Consider the following 21,164-nt stretch of genomic DNA (forward strand, 5'->3'; position numbering starts at 1 on the left):
TTAGGTCATAGATGTAGATCGACTGTTTACTAACATGGAGACAGTGTGCGAGGTATCAGCCACACTCCTTCACCGACTCCAGGACGCCATGTCAGACCCGGATCCGGAGGCCGTCGTTATAGGTAATCTCCATTCCTCCGATTCTCGAAGCTAGATTGTGCGCCTTTCTATTCCTGGTTTTAATGCAACGTGGAATGTGTGTGTTATCATTTGAAGGAGAAGTATTCATTCAGGCCAAGGCAGCTTTAGAAGACGTGTATAAGATTTACTGTTACCATCACGACGACGCCAACATGTCACTGGAATCCTATGAGAAAGAGGAAGAAGTAAAGCAACATTTCACCACATGTGTATTATCACTGAAGTAAGTGGATTTACTTCCTCTTAAACAGTTGCTTCTATCTGCAACTTCCTGATACGGTAAAACCTCTCAGGTTAATCACAATCCGTTCCAGGACACTGGCTGACATTTTTCCTGCAGGATAAAAAAAACAACAACTATGAGAGCACAGACCTCAGCCAGGCCTTATCACCCAATAGTAGAATGTTGGAAAAAAATCCTGATGTGGTCTGGATCACCCCCAGAATCATATCATTTGTTCGTTATTCTTTTTCTGAAATTTCCTTAAAGTTAAATCACAATCTGGCAAAAGTATTTTGAGCTATGTTGCTAATTTCCAATCCAATCCAATCCACTTAATTTTATATAGCACATTTAAACAACAAAAATGTTTCCAATGTGCTGCACAAAAATATTATAAACAAGATTCAAATACTATTCTTAGCTCCAGCAATGACTGAATTAAAAAATAAATAAATAAATAAATAAATAAATAAAATAAAAAAATAAAAAATATATATATATATATAAAAAACCAATATAAAAACAATATCAAAATTTGCAGACACACAAACCCCAGCGAATCGAAGGATAAATGAACCTGCCGCATTTGAGCATGTTTGTTTTGTTTGTCTGTTGCGTCAAAATAGGCTGCAAGAGAGTTCGTTCTCTACATTGGTGTCAGCAGCTGCGAGGCACTTTTGTTTAATAGCAGAATGAAATAAATGGACTGAACCCTTTTGTCAGTCATCCACTCTCTTTGTCTCTGTGGGTGGAGGTGGCGGGGACATGAGCATAGGCCATACTTGCCAACCTTGAGACCTCCCAATTCGGGAGATGGGGGGGGGGTTGAGGTGGGCGGGGTTGGAAGGGGAGGGGTTTGGTGGTAGCAGGGGGTGTATATTGTAGCGTCCCGGAAGAGTTAGTGCTGCAAGGGGTTCTGGGTATTTGTTCTGTTGTGTTTATGTTGTGTTACGGTGCGGATGTTCTCCCGAAATGTGTTTGTCATTCTTGTTTGGTATGGGTTCAGAGTGTAGCGCATATTTGTAACAGTGTTAAAGTTGTTTATACGGCCACCCTCAGTGTGACCTGTATGGCTGTTGACCAAGTACGCATTGCATTCACTTATGTGTGTGTAAAAGCCGCATATATTATGTGACTGGGCCAGCAAGATGTTTGTATGGAGGAAAAGCAGACGTGACGACAGGTTGTAGAGTACGCTAAAGGCAGTGCCTTTAAGGCACGCCCCCAATATTGTTGTCCGGGTGGAAATCGGGAGAATGGTTGCCCCGGGAGATTTTCGGGAGGGGCACTGAAATTCGGGAGTCTCCCGGGAAAATCGGGGGGTTGGCAAGTATGGCGTAGGCTGAACACACAAGTTCAGCGTTGTAAGGTAAACATAAGGTAAAGTTGTAGAAATTATCCGGTAGTCTGTCGAATTTTGCTGCTTCCTCAAAAAAAAGCTATCAGTAGCGTAAAACGGTGATAAAAATTAAAATGTAAGCTACCATTGTTTGCGTCGATGTGAAGTTCTCACGCTGTATTTGTCCAAATGCGTGTTGTCCGTTAATATACAATCTGAACTTTCTCACCCTGTAATGCTGGTCAGAAGGTACAATGAAATAAACACTTTTTTAAAATCACTACTTACGTGAACACATGGCATACGAGGCAGCTGTTTCGATGAGTATTTGGTTTGAGGCATACATTTGAAATATTTACATTTGCGGGCATGCGCGCACATGCTCAGTGGCGTTGGGTAGCAGACATCGACAGAGCACCAGATCACCTCTAAAATATAATCACTTGTTCCTTATCCCATTTATTCCTGAACATTTAATCAAAATCCGCCAATAACATTTTGAGTTCAGTTGCAAACTAACTGACACCTGCAAATACGTAACCTCACGGCAGAGGTGATTATCCACAATATCTTAACATGCAATGCCCAAACCCTAACTCCTAACTCCTGTTCCCGTGTAAAAATTGCGTACAACGGTAATAAAATGCAAAACAAATACAATATTCAGGCTTAACTACGCAATAAAAATGACAAAGGTTGTGTCACGGATTAGCCTGACACATGGAACTTTTAACATTCTTGATTGCCTTACATCAGGGGTAGGGAACCTATGGCTCTAGAGCCAGATGTGGCTCTTTTGATGACTGCATCTGGCTCTCAGATAAATCTTAGCTGACATTGCTTAACACAATAAGTACTGAATAAATCAGCTGGTAATCAGTGTTAAAAATAACGTTCAAAATATAAAACATTCTCATGCATTTTAATCCATCTATCCGTTTTCTACCGCACCTGTTCAAGAAGTCGCATTAATGGTAAGAAGTATTTTATTTATTATGGGTTAGCTTCAGAATAACAATGTTATTCAAAAGAATGAGAGACTTATTATACTCTAAAAATATTGGTCTTACTTAAAAATGCACGTATTTAGTTGTATTCAGTGTTAAAAAAAATATTATATGGCTCTCACGGAAATACATTTTAAAATATTTGGCTTTCATGGCTCTCAGTCAAAAAGGTTCCTGACCCCTGCCCTACATGTATAAAAAGAAGTTAAAGTTAAAGTACCAAAGATTGTCACACACACACTAGGTGTGGCGAAATTATTCTCTGCATTTGACCCATCACCCTTGATCACCCCCTGGGAGGTGAGGGGAGCAGTGGGCAGCAGCGGTGGCCGCGCTCGGGAATCATTTTTGGTGATTTAACCCCCAATTCCAACCACTGTAAATAGTAAAATGTCAGAACATATAAAGTACCTTAACCTTCAATGTAAGACCACTTATTGCACGTAATTTCCAGTGTTTCTTCTTCTTTTCTCACGTTCCCCTGGTTGAGGCTGGTTATTATTTTGGAATATGTGGGGCCAAAAAAGAAAAGAAAAAGAAAAACACTCTTTTGAAAGTGTTAAACTCTGCAAGGTCTCGTCAGCTACGTTTAGGATGCTTCTCAACTTAAATGTATTCTGCTATTGGCATTTCTTCCTTCTAAAATCTGGGACAAATTCTGAATTCTACGAAATAAGGGACATGCAACTTTAGAAGTTCAGTTGTATTAAAAAGTATACAGTACAAACTCATATTCTGATATCTTTTTCCCCCAATTGCAGAACAATCTACGACCTAGAGTAAGTACCTGGGAATGTCGGGATTAAAATCTGACTTTTTAGGGCGTCCTTAATCATATTGAATCATGTGTGACGTACCAGAGGGAAGCCCAACCTGCTGGACATGGGTTCGCTGCTCATAAAGCCAGTACAAAGGATCATGAAGTACCCACTCCTGCTTGGCGAGCTGTGGCAGGCCACACCTGAAGACCACCCCGACTTCCGGCCGCTGCAGGAGGCCTTTACCGCTGCCAAGATCATAAACGTCAACATCAACGAGTTCAAGAGGCGCAAAGATATAGGTGACGTGGCGCCCTGATAGATAGTTTTTTTTACAGATGGTATCACTAAGGTGTGAAGTTATTGACGATATTATTGTGTTATTTACACCTTGGATTTTTTTTCAGTAATGAAGTACAAAAATTCGGAAGATGAAGGAACTCTACGCAAACTTCACAAGTTCAACATCCACTCAATCAGGAAGAAAAGTGACAGGTTTGCTGGTTATCTCAAGATCCTCACAGGAGTTGAACCACAGGTAATACAAAGAAATATCCCAACTCCTCATTCCTTGCTTATCTAATACCGCTCCGATTTGGGATTCTATATCCATATATGGGGCATTTTTTTAACTTTCATTTCCCTTTTGCAGGTGAGAGATGAAGTATTCGATAGAGAGGAGAAGCTGTTCAGGAGTCTGGAGAAAGCTGTAAGGCAGTTGGTTAAAAATGTCCAAAGTTACCTGCAGTATGTTCAGGTTTGTGATGCAAAGTCTTCATTGTCAGCAAAATTCAAATGGATTCAACGTTGTTTTTAATGTTTTTATGTTTGTGATTCAGGAGATGGTGTCTGTAGCTGTTCACGATGTCCATGAAATGGAAGGCATCATTAAGGATTCAAACGGATCATCGTACAACAAAAACGACGACCCCTATGAACATTATGTGAGTCTAAGTCCAAGTCCAAAAGAACAGAATGTGTTGTGTTGATAGGATATATTGCTTATTATGTCAGCATTGCTGTGTCAATAAGAACTGATTAGTCCTTTATGCTTATATTTTCCTGATGTGTGTTGACAAGAGGGACACTCCAAAATTGTAGTCGTTAACTAAAGATCATTACTGTAGTCCCTTTTAATAAAAATTCCCCAATGTCATTTGAGGCTATATTGCCGTTGCCTTTCTTGCCTGTTAATCTACAGTTAGCACCAAAGAATAACATGGTTTATTATCTTTAAAAAAAAATTACATTCCGGCCATCCAAAAGTTAAAGTTAAGTTAAAGTCACACAAATAGCCATTCTGACTTTTAGAGCAGATGCCAGACGCCAAAATAATTCAAGTATGTTAGGTCAGCGAGTGCTCAACATCATGATATCATCTTATTTGTATGCATTCAAATCAAGTAGTAAGAGCACAGTAGCCTGTTGTTTGCTTTTGAATTTCCAAAAAAGCCCCATTGACCCATTTCTTCACGCAGAAAGACAACATGGAGCACCTGGTCCTCGCTCCACTCTCCTCTCTTCAGGGTATGTTCACCGCGCCCCAGAAGCTCATCCAAAAACGTTACGACAAACTGCTGGATTACTGCAGCCGCCTGGAGCGTTCGTCTTCGTTCTCATCCTCGCAATCAACCTCCTCATCATCACCGTGCCTGGCGTCCGTAGACCCGCCCGGTCCTGCCAGGAGGGACTACGAGGCTCTCAATGCTTTGCTAGTGGAGGAGTTAAAGCAATTCAACATAGCGGCCAACACCATTTTTAACAACTGTGTGGTTTATTTAGTGGCCTTGTTCATAGGACTGATGGATGAAATGCTGCTGGGTGCTCCTTCCATACAGCAGTTACCAGTGAGCGGCACACACAGAGTGCATTCCAAGCACTCGTCTTACATTAAAATGCTAATTTGCGCCGTCTTTTGCAGGCTCCGTTGTCCAACATTGCTGAGGTGCAGAACAGCATCATGGATGAGCTAAACAATCTGACTTTTGTCAAGGAGAACGCACACAAGTTAATGGAGCGGAAAGTCAGCTTTGAGAGGCAACGAGACAAGAAAATTGCGGTGAGAAGGAAGAGGCGGTGGATATGATCTCCATGTAGATTTTTCCATTTAGTTTGCAAGGATTCAATTTAAAAACAGCCATTTCCGGTTATACAGGGATATGACACCAAAGCCAAGTCTTCAATTGACCTTATAATTGAATGTTTTCAATAAGTCCAGAGTATGGGTTTTTTGTAAACAGTAAAGGCAATTTTGAGCCTTCAGTTGGAGGAAGTTTGCAAACTCCACACAGAGAAGGCCTGAGCCGACACATTTTAAACCCTGCATTCTTACTGTGAGGTAACAGTGCTAACTAACCACTTCTCTACTGTGTAGTGGCAAGGCTTCATGAGTTCACTTTCTAGGTCGTCTGTTGAATGTCAAGTTCAAAGTCGCCGGTATTCTTCAAAGAGTTTCACAGTTTGGTGATAAAAATGGGACACAAAGGACACCTCCAGATGGTGATTAACTTAGGCCATTCAAAGCTCCACTGGGTCTCAGCCCCTTAAAAATGCTTGAAAGTATCCCTGGAAGACTTCAACTCCTCAGTCCACCTATGTTTCACGAGCTTCACATGAGCGCTAGCATCACTATGTTTTATTGTTGTCTTCCAGACGCCGGAGGTGGAGCATCAGACAGAAGAACAACGTGCCCGACTGCTGGCTGAATATCCGCCAAGTCGTCTGCACCTGCTGAAAAGGAAGTGTAATGGCTGCCAGGAGCAGGACCTTAGTCTCCTGGAGGGGGAGCTGGTGGCTCTGCTGGAAGACATGGACCCTCTTGGCAGCAGCAGCCGCTGGCTGGTTCACACTGGAGGCAAGTTTGTTACATAATTATATTGCTTGCTGTAAAGTCTACATGTAGTCATACTGAGCCACTATCAGGCGCACAGGGCTACGTCTACTCCACATTCCTGAAGCAGTACAACCCTCTGCGGGACTCGCAGCGGGGAGGCCAAGCGGCCAAACAGCAGCAACAGCAGCAGCAGCCGCTCACCATGGCCGACGAGGACTTTGACAACCTAAGCCTTTTTGTATCAGGCAGTGGGAGCAGTAGCCTGCGGAGCTTTAGTCTCAACACCCCAGACAGCAGCTTCAACCTCTCAGGCCTTCAGGGGGAAGTGGAAAGCATCACTGAAGACTTGGACGCATCACCTGACACCGACAATCAACAGGTATGGTAGAAACATACAAAACCTTCCAACATCCTCCCAGCATCACACAGTTCCACTCACATCAGCATTACTGCTGACTTCTAGGGTAAGCAGAAAGGCAAACAGTGCCACCCACTGGTTTAATTAGGTATTTTCAAGGCAAGGACACAAAAAACCCCTACCAAAGCCATCCATCCATTTTCTACTGCTTTTCCCTTTTGGGGTCGCAAATTGGTAAAAGTTTACTACAGCTTTCACTTGGGAAAAATGTGGAAGAGGAAAAGATGCTACTCCATTTCTGCAGTCCAATTTTTGAGCTAAAGGGCAAATTTCTCATGGCATTCAATCAATCACAACTGGACAGTTCAGTTTGTCTTCAAATATGTTTGACCTTTCAGCCGTGCAGGCTTATTTAGTTCATGTAAGTCTTAATTGGTCAGATCTATTGTGGGGAAAATAAATAAATTCAAGACCCCAGAGGAATGGAAAAAAGGTCATGTTGCCCAGGCTTACCCTATTCCTGAGAGGTAGGTGCATAACCCTTCTTAACAATGTTTTCACGATACAATTTTGTCTCTTTGCACAGTACTATGCTGTATATGCATTTCAAGCCCGTTGCGACCAGGAGCTGACCTTGCAGGAATATCAGCACGTTCGCATCCTGCAGTTCTGCGACCTCGGAGGCAACAAGGATTGGTGGCTAGCGGAGGCTGACGGTCAAAAAGGATACGTCCCGGCTAACTACCTTGGCAGGATGTCTTACGCTTAAACAAAAAGGATCAGGTTGTTTTAAATCTATATTGTTTCACTGACAGTTTTAAACGAATGTCAACTATTTCCGATTTGTGCAAACAAACGGTTGATCTTGTCATATTGACAATGTGACCTCCACGAAGAACATGTGATGTTTCAATGTTTAAAATACAAGCTGCTGTGCCAAGCACTTTTGACTGTACGTACCACAGTGTTGAGTTTAGAAGTCACATTTATGAAGTCAGATTTTATATATGGAATGCTTTAGATGAAGTATGTGAAATGATTCACCAACAAAGTTTAAGAAATGTGAAATGAAATAGTCTACGTGTCATTGTTCATATTTTATTATGTCATGATTAAAGCCATCTTATATGAAGGTCAGTGTTCAGTTTTTGCTTGGATCCACATTCGTACACTATCGCAAGTCTGTGCTGCTGCCAGACAGTTCATACACAGAATTTTAATGACGTGTAGTTTTTTTTTTAAAACCAACACTTTGTTTCTCGCAATTACCTAACCGGAACAAATGAGGCACAGCAAGTCCAGCAGCATTTCACATAATGTAAAATTCAAGTATTAGAACGGATGGTCTCACACCATATACATAAAAGTAAGATCACAGACAAGACCCTCTGACACTAAGTCCGCACTGATTAACGGTTTACTTTTTGCCCTGCGTCTGCCACACGTTATACACCAAGCGGTACAGCTCAGCTCCTCACGGTACAGTTTGGACAGTTTAAAGTGTTATATGGCCTATGTTTTCATCACGGGAAGGGTGATAGTTAGAACTGCTACATTGATCATGTGACATCATAGCAACAACAAATTGTCTATGAATGTTCTAATTCATCTAAGTCATTGTATTCTCAGGGCATTCAACTGATCGCAAGTGGACTGTTCAATATGTCTTGGAAGACATTTCGCCTCTCATCCTAGCAGGCTTCATCAGTTCATGCTCCTAGTCTGAGACTAGATCTGACCAATCTAAGTCTATGAGCATGAACTCATGAAGCCTGGTCAGATGAAAATCTTCCTTAAAACAAATTGAACAGTCCGCTTGCGATTTATTCAATTCCCTTAAAATATAACAAATTGTAACCCACCTATCAATTCCACACACAAGAGGAACAACAGTGATGCATACTATATAACGGAAAAAAAAAATCTTATCATCTTCCCATTCCCGTTGTCACAACTGAGGGACAATTCTCACTTCCTCAACAAATTAAGACTGCAAAGCGTCTTGCTTTACCCTCAAGAACGGGTTGTATTGTTACCTCAAGTCGCAACATTTAACAATGAAACCCTAAAAACCTTACCTTACCAAACTGAACCAAACTGTACCACTTGGTGGAAATGGGGTTCTACTAACTATGCTTATTTCTTGAGCTTCTTCTGTGCCGCCTTTTTTTTCACCAGGTGTAACCGCTTCATGGCGTTGAGCTGGGACTCTTGGGATGTTTGTGCTTTATCACCCGGTGGAACTTTTGATCCATTCCCGTTGTTCCCATTACCTCCTCCGTTATTATTTCCCGCTGTTCCACTACTTCCCGGACTTGCCTGCGAGCTGTTCGGTGAGCTCGCCCCTGACGAGGCAGAACCCTTCCCCTGGCTCTCGCAGCTAGATGATCGGTTCAGCGGCTGTTTGCCCAGAGTTAGTGGCGGTGGTTTCAGGGAGACCTGGCTGGAGCCGTTTCCGTTGCCGCTCCCGGGAATCTTCGCAGCCCCGAGTCCAGACTTGGCTCCGGCAAACCCGGAAAGACTAAGTGGTTTCTGGCCAGGGGGAGTAGTCATGGCCTTGTTGCTTCCACTTGGTCCCGAAGAACTCAGTTTGGAGCTGACAGGAAGTGATGGGCTTGTTTTGGCGCCGAATGCGGCCCAGCCTGTTAGACCGCTACCTGATGAGGAGGAGTTGCTGCTGGTGGGATTGGACGGCGTTGTGGAAGTCTGCAAACAATGCAATATCTATAAGTGTCCATGAAATCATATAAGTGGATACAAGAAGACCCCTCCTTTTCAAAACCTGTTTTGGATAATGTTTTTTAGCCAATGGACAAGTGTTTGATGACTCTACTTCATTGAGTAGCGCTATCTTAAAATCACAATTATAACTCCTCCTTAATTGTTTAGTAATTTGCCTGACCTTTGAGGAAGTGTTTTTTTTAGAGCTGAAACGATTCCTCGAGTAATTCGATTACAAAATATATTCGAGGAATCTTCGCTGCCTCGAGGCGTCCGTAAGTTTTTCTTACGGCATTTTGCCTCCTTTAGTAAACAGTAGTCAAAGCTCACGTTTTGCACGGACTGTTTAGGTATTGCACAGTGTGTTTACGTCACAGATTATATGCCTCCCTGCACTGCACAACACCGCTCTTTTAAATACGCTTGAGTGTAGAAAACTTTTTCGCCGACATAACTCACAATGGCAGAAGCCGCAGAAAGCAGTGGACAAGAGCCATAGCAAAACGAGGGAATTAAGAAGCGACAAAAGTTGTCTAAGGTGTGGGAACACTTCACACTAAAATCGAAGGAAAACGCAGTACTATGCAAACATTGCAAAGTGGAGCTCGAAATACTACAATAGCACAAGTTCGATGCTGTAGCACCTGTCGAGAAAGCATCCAATTCGAGGGACGTCCGGAGGCGAGGTAAGTCATCTATTATCAAATGTAAACGCAAAAGTTGCGTTTGTAAAATAAATGTTATTCATTATGATAATCAGGATGTGTTCTCTCACTCCCGCAAAGTCATCAAATGCCGCCAAAAGGTGTTGAAAACTAACAACCCTATCCGAGCTGTCGTGTTCAATTAGCCTTTCATTAGTAACCACGCGAAAGTAGTCGTGCAAAGTTATTTGGGTTATTCAAGTCATGCAACCACATGCTACTTGGATAGCTTGCACTTGCACACACTATAGTCTCTGTAGAATGTAAGAGTTCCAAGTCCTTGTTCACAGTGGTAGCACTTGTGTGCCAAGTTCCTGTCAGCCATATTGGTTCTGAATATGAAGTTGCACATTTCAAATGCAGTATGAAAGGCACTACCTAATTCACTTTTTATGATTGATTTAATGATTACTTTTCTTATTGTTTTATTTTTGATACTGAGAATATAGTTTTATTTTAACTTTCTCCGGGTATATTAAATTTGAACTAATTACCGGTATATATATATATATATATATATATATATATATATATATATATATATATATTTATGTGTTTTCATCGCAAACATGTTATGATGGCAAAATTAACATTGATTACTATTTTGCATGCAATAAATGCAATTAACTGTATTGCATTCTTAAAATTTTAAACTGTTGTCATTATCAAGTGGTTTGTCTTTTTATATTGTTTATGTATTGTCGGCAGGTTGAAAACAGCTCTGCGGATTTGCGTGGAGAAACCACCATTTAAACGGCACTGTATAATAATCATCAAAAACGCATGAGAGACAAGAACTTCATTTATGCGGTCACACCATACAGCACATAGGGCTGTGAGCGCACCTGTTTTTCTTAGCACACACAAATTGACACAATCAACCACGAACACATTTCAGCTGTGCGTGGCAGCCTTCAATAATGAAAACAGGCGTTTAGGAAATAAAAGACAATTAGGCCAAACGCAATAATTGAGGGCACATCTTAACATGCATAATTAAACCTTAATTCAGCAAAAATATGATGTATTCGATTACTTGATTAATCGATCGGGATATTCGATAGAATACTCGATTGCTAAAATATTCAATAGCTGCAGCTGTAGTTTTTTTAGCTATCTACTGAAAGGGACAATCTTATGTTATGATTAAAATTGTATGTTATAAAGAGCGAGCGTAGGAATGAACATAGTGGTCATTTAATTCCAGGCATGTGAGCACCCTTTAAGAAAAAAAAGAAAGAAAAAATCTGACGAAAAAAAAGGGAAATTTTAATTTGCACAAAGTAATGCCATGCAAGCTTTGAAAGAACATTTTGAAAATCAAGACTACCGTACATTTCCTGCAATTGGGTGCATTTCCACACTATATTTTATCTTCAGATTTATTCTCGTCTACCAACCTCTTTTGGCTGTCTTTGTACATGTTCCATGTAATGTTCAAAGAAATGTTTAGTTTTTTTAGTAGATAATTTACTAACATTAATATAATTGAATATGTACCGGTAATGTAAAAATCTATAACATGAATGCAAAGAACTCGGAAAACGTTTGACATTTTGCAACTCTATTCTGTAGCCACGCCCCATCGGGTAATATACCGTACTCCCGGTGTTTGTGACCTCTGTTTACAACCGTCACGTCAAAAATATACCTTCTCGCTGGCTACTAATAAATACTCTAGAACTACAACTAGTTTGGAACTAAGAATGTTTGGATTAAAATCATCCAAATTGTATTAACAGCAAAGAAAAAGCCGTCAACGTTGTGGCTCGGAGAGCGAACGGAAACGACAACAAGTAAGCTAACTACATGGTTAGCTAACTATGCTAACCAGCGAACTTGTTTCGGGGCTCCTGATCGTCGCCCAGTCTTGCAACTCAGTGCGGCGTTTAGGCCAGAGGAACAGCGAGTACCTGCGGGTGAGGCGAGCACTCAACAAATTTTGTTTGGACCGTATTTTTTTCGGTATGTCATTTAAATAACGCAAATGTGATACTATAACGCGAAAATGAATGTTGTGGACATTACACATGCCAGTAATTCAAATGCAGTCCATCCCTAATCTTGAGTCTATACTCGGCACATCCTGGATAGGTCGCCAGTCATTGTGCGATTGTAAATTGCTTCCTCTCAAAAACATTCAACAACCTACCAGGACGTTAAGATTTTATAATACACCAATAAACTGTCCACGGTCAACAAAGCAGCTTTACGGATACCTTGACTTCGGTCCGTTTAAAGGCCTGGAAGGTGCTTGCGGTGTCCGGCTTGGTTTTCAGTTCTGTCTTCTTCACCAGTGTGTCTTTTACAACAGGTGCTGACGAGGCAGAGGCTGGGGATGGCTTCTGTGGAGGCTTTTGGGCCTAAGGCACACAACAGCAAACGCTTTATGGCTTTTTTCGATGGTATAATCAGTGAATGGTCTAAATATTTTGATACAATTCTTACCATGCGCTTCATTTGTCTGGTGCAACGAGCGCAATACCACACCAGCCTGGGATCATTGACCTCTTTGTCTGTTACTTGGGGCTTGTGGCAGTCCTGGTGGTACAAGTTATGGCACTCCTGGCACTCTACCAACTGATTTCCCATGGACACGGTCATTTGTCTGATGGTATGAAAACATGACAATTCAATACATATTCATGCCAAGAAACCCATATATTACGACTGCTGAATCAATGATCGGTTTAAACTAACATGAGATATCAACATCGCTGCATAATGACAAGTCTGTACACTTAAGTCTACATAAAACACGCATAACGTACAGTGACAACTAAGAATCAAATAATGTTTAGTACTAATCAGTTTTATTACATTGTGTCATATTGTTGTTAGTGTGTCCAGAATACCGCAATAATTACATTTTGCAAGATTCTCCTCAATTCCATGGCACGTACCTACAAACCACACACGCCAGGCCCATCTCCATGGCAAAGTCATCAGCGCTGGTCTCATCATAGTCGCTGATGTTCGTCAAGAGGTCCTTGCTCGTCTGCACGGTAACCGGCGACGAACGGTTCTCCTGTTTCTCTAAACGAGGCTTTTTCGGGGGGTCAACGTCACTCGAGTCAACCCTGACCTGTTTTAATCATTCCACAAAAAAGGCAAAATACGCTTTGGTAATGGTTTGTGATTACCTCCCCGGCCCCCCATCGTAAATATTACGTTTTCGAGTGCCTGTATTAAACTGGTGTTTTTAATTCATATTTCTTAACAGTGCCAGTGTATTTTTTCCAGTGTCACGGTAAAGTACTTTTTAGGGTAGTTTCAAGATTAATGTTTAAGATTTTACCAGCTACTACAGTGGTAAATTAAATGTGTTATTCTTAACAAAGATACAATTACAGACTCCAAATTACTATATAACTTATCAAGTAATATTTAAAGAGTATTAAAATATAACTTAAATATCCATCCATCCATCCATTTTCTTTGCTAGTCCCTTTCGGAGTCACAGGGGTGGCTGGAGACAATTTAGAGTAAATCATAATTATACTGTTACAAATGTATTACAAAGCAAAATAATTAATTTATACAAAAATAATAATTAATGTATGCAATTCTAAAATATTTTTAGACTCAAATAAAATAAATATATCAAAATATATAAGATTAAAATATGTCAAACTTTAATTTATCATTTAAATTGCACATCTTCACTCACCTTTTCCAGACTTAAACCTACAAATGTAACATTAAAGTTCAATCAGAAATTGATAGTGTATTTAGAAAGGGCTAATATGTGCTATATTGGCTTGTATGTTAACAGATTCCATCCTCACTGTAGATTTGTTTTATTATCGTTACATGCATAATTTTGTCATGATGTCCATTTTTACATATCTGTTGAGCCCTTGGAAATGGGGACATTCTGCATAAAAATGGCAAATTAAATGCCATTATTTTGTGGAAGCTTAGCTGCCTTTTTTCAAAACTACTGTTGTGGAGTATAAAATAATAGTTCCTACCTTTTCAGAAGATCTTCTTTCTCCGTCTTTCTTACTCTTTTCAGAGATGGATTTGCTGCTGATGCTGGAGGATGAGGAACTGGAGGAGGACTTGGAGTCTTGTTTATTTAAGCTAAGTTTTGACAAAGACCCTTTGGACACTTCCAAATCCTGAAAGTACATGGATGATGATGACATTACATGATACTTACTTAGGCACCCAACATCCAATAAGATATAAAAAATAGAGTAGAACCTCAAAATCTGAACACTCCATGGTGTACAATTAAAACTTTCTTGAAAAATAGGCCTCAAAGTCACGTAAAATATATGGGAGACTATTGGTCATCATACATCATATCAGGCAAGACATCATATTGCACTAGACATCAATTAGAGCATGTCAAAAGTTTTGTTTTGCTTTTACTTTGGCTTTTTGAGACAAGAGTTACTCCAAAAGAACAAGCGGCATGAAGAAAGGAGAAGAAAAGTAAGTGGACTCATGACCGCTAGCACTAACTGGAGTACTGTGTTACTTAGTTACAGATAGATTGATAGCTATGATTTATTGATGCATTGAGGAAAATTAAGGTTGACACATGCTAGGATAAAGTAAGAGTGTATATTTTACAGTACATTAGTGGTTAACTTGAGAAATGTGTAGATGATGCAAAGCTTTTTATACTCAACCACCTCTACAAACACTTAGAGAAGTCAGGCTCTTATTTGTTGATTTCTCTTCCGCATTTAATTCAATGCAGCCACATCTCTTAAAGGGGAACATTATCACAATTTCAGAAGGGTTAAAACCATTAAAAATCAGTTCCCAGTGGCTTATTTTATTTTTCGAAGTTTTTTTCAAAATTTTACCCATCACGCAATATCCCTAAAAAAAGCTTCAAAGTGCCAGATTTTAACCATCGTTATATACACCCGTCCATTTTCCTGTGACGTCACATAGTGATGCCGATACAAACAAACATGGCGGATACAACAGTAAGGAATAGCGACATAAACTCGGATTCAGACTCGGATTTCAGCGGCTTAAGCAATTCAACAGATTACGCATGAATTGAAACGGATGGTTGTAGTGTGGAGGCAGGTAGCGAAAACGAAATTGAAGAAGAAACTGAAGCTATTGAGCCATATCGGTTTCAACCGTATGCAAGCGAAACCGACGAAAACGACACGACAGCCAGCGACACGGGAGAAAGCGAGGACGAATTCGGCGATCGCCTTCTAACCAACGATTGGTATGTGTTTGTTTGGCATTAAAGGAAACTAACAACTATGAACTTCAATTAATATATTCTGTAGACATACCCTCATCCGCTCGCAGATTTCTTTGAGTTTATCGTTGGAAATGCATCTGCTTTGAGTGTCGCAGGATATCCACACATTCTTGCCATCTCTGTCGTAGCATAGCTTTCGTCGGTAAAGTGTGCGGAACAAACGTCCAATTTCTTGCCACTTTCGCATCTTTGGGCCACTGGTGCAACTTGAATCCGTCCCTGTTCGTGTTGTTACACACTCCGACAACACACCGACGAGGCATGATGTCTCCAAGGTACGGAAAACAGTCGAAAAAACGGAAAATAACAGAGCTGATTTGACTCGGTGTTTGTAATGTGTTTGAGAAAATGGCGGATTGCTTCCCGATGTGACGTCACGTTATGACGTCATCGCTCCGAGAGCGAATAATAGAAAGGCGTTTAACCCTAACCCTAGAGAGGCTTGTGTCTAAATTTGAATTGTCTTACCAGCTTGTGCTATGGATTCTAGACTTTTTAACTGGCAGAGAGCAAAGAGTCTCGGTAAACGGCTGTCTCTCTGACTGTAACCATCTCTACAGGTTCACCTCAAGGATGCGTCCTTTCACCCTTACTCTTTATTATGTTTACTGATGATTGCAGGAGTACGCAGGAAGACAGCTATCTGATTAAAGTTCCCTGATGACACAGCACTGCTGTCCCTCCTCTATGGTTCACAATCAAAGCATGAGAGCGCCCTAACGGATTTGATCTCCTGGTGTGACTGTAACTTTTTGGATTTAAATGTATCTTAAACCAATTATTGATTTTAGATGTAAGAAGGAAATGTCTACGGAGTGCATACTACATAACAAAAAAGTTGACATTGTTTCATTATATACATATTTGGGGACCTTTTTTGACGACCAGCTCAAGTTTGATGTGAACACAGGTTTTATAGTGAAGCGAGCACAACAGAGAATTAATCTTTTCAGGAAATTAAATTATTTCTCTGTCAGGCCTGTTATACTCTGTCATGTTTATCAAACATTCATTGAGAGTCTTATGTGTTTTTATTTTATTTTTTGGTTTCACTGTCTTTCAGTTAAAGACCGAAACAGCCAGACTAGTATTGTTAAGTCTTGCTCTAAGATTACCGGAGTGAAACTAAGAAACTTAAACTTCTTCTGCAACCAGCAAATCCTCTGAAAAGCAAAGAGCATTTTAGCCTCCCCGAGCCACGTCCTTGCGGGGAAATTCTCTCTGTTGCCTTCAGGGCGACGTTATGCCCTTCCATTGAGTAAAACAAATCGCTTTTCCAAATCATTCGTCCCCTCTGCACTCAGACTCTTAAAACTTTTGAACTTTTATATTTTTCAGAGTGTTGTATTGTTTATGTATATATTGACTTTTTATTTATTGTGAGCCATGTAGGCTTTGTGAACCACGACAACCTGCTGCTCAAATTGAATTGCCCCTTGAGGGATTAATAAAGTTGTTTGAATTTGAATTGAATTTGAACTTATTCCGACTTTTATTACACTACACATTAGGGCTGGGCAATATATCGAATATACTCGATACATCGCGGGTTTGTCTCTGTGCGATATAGAAAATGACAATATATCGTGATATTCGAGTATACGTTCTCACGCAGTTGCTTTTAGCTGCGGGCATTACACTACAGGCTCTTCTCACTCTCTTGTCTCTCCTTCTCACAGAGACATAAAACAAGCGCACCTTCTTACATACGTCACATACGTATAAGCCCTCGCTGAGCAGAGAGGTAGCAGCATGGCTAAAGTTAGCTGCGGTGCAAGTGGTAATACGAGAGAAAGAAGGTGCGAATCTGGTAACAAATGAAGGAAGAATTAATTCCCAAGAAAAACAGCAGGGGGTCCATCGTCTGGCGGTGGTTTGGCTTCAAGTAGGAATATGTCGAACAGACAACCGTAATTTGTCAAGTGTGGGGCAAAAGCGTTGCTACAAAATTTAGCATTACTGCTAATATGTAGCATCATTTGAAAAGTCACCCGCTAGAGAATGAAGAGTGCTTGAAACTCCGCATGTCAACATCTCCGTTCGGTGCCACACTAACAAAATTCCCAAGCAACCATTTCCACATAAACACCGTATGAAAAAAATACCGGTAGTCAACAACAGAAGGAGATAACGTCCGCAGGAACCTACCACATAGCGAAGGACATACACTATTTGATTTCCTATTATGCAGCTAATTTTTATTTGACACTTATTGAAATATCTTGTGTGACATCGTGCACAAAAGAGCACTTTATTTGTTTTAAACTATTGTAGTGGCGTTCTGTACAAAAAGTGCACTTTAATTTAGTGTTGTTTTGATACGTCATCTTAGTGACATCATGCACAAAAGTGCACTCATACTGTAGCTTGTTTTAAAATGTCTCTGACAATCTTGCACTTTCTGTTTTGAAATGACATGAATGTTTGTGCCACTGCTTAATAACTGTTTAATAAATACAGTTTTGGTCAATTGACTTAGTTGTGATTTCCCTCTCTGCATGAAAGTTTAAAATGAGCATATATTAATGCAGTATGAACAAGAATGTTTTAATGTAGACACATAGAATCATCATACTGCTGTGATTATATGCATCAAGTGTTCATTCAAGGCTAAGGCAAAATATCGAGATATATATCGTGTATCGTGACATGGCCTAAAAATATTGAGGTATTAAAAAAAGGCCATATCGCCCAGCCCTACTACACATGAACTATCATGTTTAATCCACTTTGTATCCTTTTTCTGATGTTGTCCCCGTTGTTTTAATTGAATTGTTGTTTGACTTCACCTATGTTTTGTACGGCGCTTTGTGATTTTATCTGTGAAAAGCGCTTTATAAATAAAATGTACTTACTTACTTACTTACACCTAAGTGTGTTAACTCCTTTGTTATTGCTACACTAGTGAGGTAATTTAGAATGTTACTAAACAATCACGGGGTCCCAGTTTGGCCCTGGAACGGACCAGGTGGAGTTCCATTCTCTCTCATGGGATCATTGGAAACATCTGGTTGACTGGTGCAGAACCAACAACCTGGTCCTGAATGTCAACAAGACCAAGGAGATAATCTTTGACTTCAGGAAGCACCAGTCCAGCCACGCTCCACTCTTCATCGACGGCACAGCGGTGGTGATAGTAAGCAGCACCAAGTTTCTGGGGGTGCAGATAACTGACAATATAACCTGGTCCCTACACACCGGAGCTCTTGTAAAAAGAGCTCAGCAGCGCATGCACTTTTTGTCTCGGATGAAAAGAGCACAGCTCCCTACCCCCATTCTCATCACGTTCTACACCAGGGGTGCTCACACTTTTTCTGCAGGCGAGCTACTTTTCAATTGATCAAGTCGTGGGGATCTACCTCATTCATACCGGTATATATAATTTATATTTACTTATTTATGAAATATGTTTTTGTTAACAAGTTAAAGGTGTTTAATGATAATACAAGCATGTTTAACACATATAGTTAATATTGTTAATAAATTAAAGGTGTTTAATACAAATACAAGTATGTTTAATACATATAGTTAATGTTGTTAACAAGTTAAAGGTGTTTAAAGATAAAACAAGCATGTTTAACACATATAGTTAATATTGTTAATAAGTTAAAGATGTTTACCGGTAAAGATAATGCAAGCATGTTTAACACATATAGTTAATATTGTTAACAAGTTAAAGATGTTTAATGATAATGCAAGCATGTTCAACACTTATAGTTAATATTGTTAATAAATTAAAGGTGTTTAAAGATAATACAAGCATGTTTAACACTTATAGTTAATATTGGTAATAAGTTAAAGGTGTTTAAAGATATTACAAGCATGTTTAACACATATAGTTAATATTGTTAATAAGTTAAAGGTGTTTAAAGATAATACAAGCATGTTTAACACTTATAGTTAATATTGGTAATAAGTTAAAGGTGTTTAAAGATAATACAAGCATGTTTAACACATATAGATTCCTTTCTTTCATGAAGACAAGAATATAAGTTGGTGTATTACCTTATTCTGATGACTTGCATTGATTGGAATCAGACAGTGGTGCTGATAACGTCCGCATTTTCGAATGGAGGAGAAAAAAAGTCCTCCTTTCTGTCCAATACCACATGAAAGTGGTTGGTTTTTGGCATCTTATTTATCCAGCTTCCGTACTCTTTTGTATACACTTTACAAGAAATACATTGTCGGCAAACTCCGCAGCTTGCTAGCTTGTGCACGCCAGCTTTCTGAGACTGTTATTTTGTTATAGCAGGCAGGATGAAGCAGAGCTTTTATTGTGCAACTGTGCAGTCGGTCTTTGGAGTTTTGACGACAGGTACGGCGCCAGAGTCTGTTGAAATAAAGGGTTTCTCGCCTTCCTGTCGGTAATTTTAATGAGCTGGCAGCAGCCAGCGTCATCTCAGAAGACCCTCGGGTGCCGTGAATGTCAATCAAGTGACGTCATAGTGAAGATTTATGATCGCTCATTTTTAAGTCTATTTTTTTTTATGCCTGGCTGGTGATCGACTGACACACCCTCCTCGATCGACCGGTAGCTCGCGATCGACGTAATGAGCACCCCTGTTCTACACTATAGAGAGCCTGCTGACCAACAGCATCTCTGTCTGGACTGGAGCCTGCAATGCCTCAGACTGGAAGTCTCTCCAGAGAGTGGTGAGGACGGCGGAAAAGATCATCAGGACTCCTCTTCCTCCTATACAGGAAATCGCAAAAAGCCGCTGCCTGACCAGGGCTCAGAAAATCTGCAAAGACTCCTCCCACCCCCACCAAGGACTGTTTTCACTGCTAGACTCTAGAAAGAGGTTCCGCAGCCTCCGAAGCAGAACCTCCAGGTTCTGTAACAGCTTCTTCCCTCAGGCCGTAAGACTCTTGAACACATCATTATTAAATTATCCCCTCAACTCCCCCCAAAGTGGATTAACTCGCTTGAAAAAAAAAAAAAGACAATATAACATATATCCATAAATGTGGACGATGTGAAAAGGTGCAATATATTTATCTGTACAGTAACCTATTTATCTATTTATATATGCACCTTATTGCTTTTTTTAATCCTGCACTACCATGAGTTTATGTAACGAAATTTCGTTCTTATCTGTGCTGTAAAGTTCAAATTTGAATGACAATGAAAAAGGAAGTCTAAGTCTATCATTCAATGAAGCTTTGAACAAATACAGAGACAAGAGAAACAGCTTACTTTTAGGGACGAGCGGTAAGAAGAATCGCTTCCTCTTGCAAGCGACTCATCCAGAAGAGCTTTGAGCTTTTCGGCTGAATCTTTACTCTTGGAATGAAGGTAACTCAGCCCCTTTAGGAAGATGGGGTCCAACTCCAAACTGACAGGTCCAGCCATGGCACAAGTTCAGCTGCCAAACATCACCTAAAACCATGAACAAAAACAAAATAATTGCTATACATTTGTTCGTTTTGGGTTATAGATTATAATTGTGGATCACAAGCTAAGAAGCTACGTCACTCTCTTGTCTGGACAAGGACCAGCGGCGCACTGTTGTGTCTCGACAATGGCGTCCCTCGGTGCTCGCGACAACAAATATATATAAGCTAAAAGTATATAATTCATTCTTTGGTCATATTACCTGAATTCCGCTCCTGGTAGAAACCTGCCTTATGTACCCGACTGGCGGTCAAATGGCATTAAAACATCCCATACGTTATTGCAGCAAACAGGCGGAATATTCCGCCTACACTTTACCGGTGTATCCATCAAACATGTCCGACGTGAACAGGGGGCGGAACGCTTGATAAGACTTTTGTTGCCGCCATTCAAAAATCATTACACGCTTTAACTGGTAGATTTTACTGACGTATATT

General features: G+C 40.3%; 2 protein-coding genes and 1 long non-coding RNA gene across 5 annotated transcripts in view; 1 reads left to right on the forward strand and 2 right to left on the reverse strand.

Annotated features, from left to right (window-relative positions):
* LOC133621656 (uncharacterized) overlaps nt 1–173 on the reverse strand; it is a 9,125-nt gene extending 8,952 nt beyond the window's left edge. Inside the window, exon 1 of the long non-coding RNA XR_009817683.1 lies at nt 35–173. This is a non-coding gene — a long non-coding RNA (uncharacterized lncRNA). The remainder of the gene's footprint in view (nt 1–34) is intronic.
* The window catches only part of arhgef38 (Rho guanine nucleotide exchange factor (GEF) 38), a 21,475-nt gene extending 13,684 nt beyond the window's left edge, over nt 1–7,791 (forward strand). For both annotated transcript variants that reach the window (XM_061983879.1, XM_061983880.1), the window contains exons 3-14: nt 5–122; nt 217–364; nt 3,472–3,489; nt 3,571–3,770; nt 3,876–4,006; nt 4,121–4,225; nt 4,308–4,412; nt 4,947–5,315; nt 5,390–5,527; nt 6,121–6,322; nt 6,391–6,680; nt 7,246–7,791. In XM_061983879.1, the coding sequence (XP_061839863.1) occupies nt 5–122; nt 217–364; nt 3,472–3,489; nt 3,571–3,770; nt 3,876–4,006; nt 4,121–4,225; nt 4,308–4,412; nt 4,947–5,315; nt 5,390–5,527; nt 6,121–6,322; nt 6,391–6,680; nt 7,246–7,428 (2,007 nt within the window). In that variant the 3' untranslated portion in view covers nt 7,429–7,791. The remainder of the gene's footprint in view (nt 1–4; nt 123–216; nt 365–3,471; nt 3,490–3,570; nt 3,771–3,875; nt 4,007–4,120; nt 4,226–4,307; nt 4,413–4,946; nt 5,316–5,389; nt 5,528–6,120; nt 6,323–6,390; nt 6,681–7,245) is intronic.
* On the reverse strand, nt 7,652–21,091 carry ints12 (integrator complex subunit 12). 2 transcript variants are annotated; one of them, XM_061983885.1, is made up of 7 exons: nt 20,930–21,091; nt 20,530–20,712; nt 14,059–14,208; nt 12,988–13,169; nt 12,533–12,692; nt 12,304–12,447; nt 7,652–9,365 (listed from the first exon to the last, which is right to left on the reverse strand). In XM_061983885.1, the coding sequence occupies exons 2-7, from the start codon at nt 20,683–20,685 to the stop codon at nt 8,796–8,798; spliced, it is 1,362 nt and encodes a 453-aa protein (XP_061839869.1). In that variant the 5' UTR covers nt 20,686–20,712; nt 20,930–21,091; the 3' UTR covers nt 7,652–8,795. The 2 variants fall into 2 exon arrangements, with proteins under 2 accessions (XP_061839869.1, XP_061839870.1); XM_061983886.1 differs by lacking the exon at nt 20,930–21,091 and adding an exon at nt 20,809–20,827.
* Nucleotides 21,092–21,164: the final 73 nt, after the last annotated feature.

This window comes from Nerophis lumbriciformis, linkage group LG25, assembly GCF_033978685.3.
Source record: "Nerophis lumbriciformis linkage group LG25, RoL_Nlum_v2.1, whole genome shotgun sequence".
NCBI classification, from domain to species: domain Eukaryota; kingdom Metazoa; phylum Chordata; class Actinopteri; order Syngnathiformes; family Syngnathidae; genus Nerophis; species Nerophis lumbriciformis.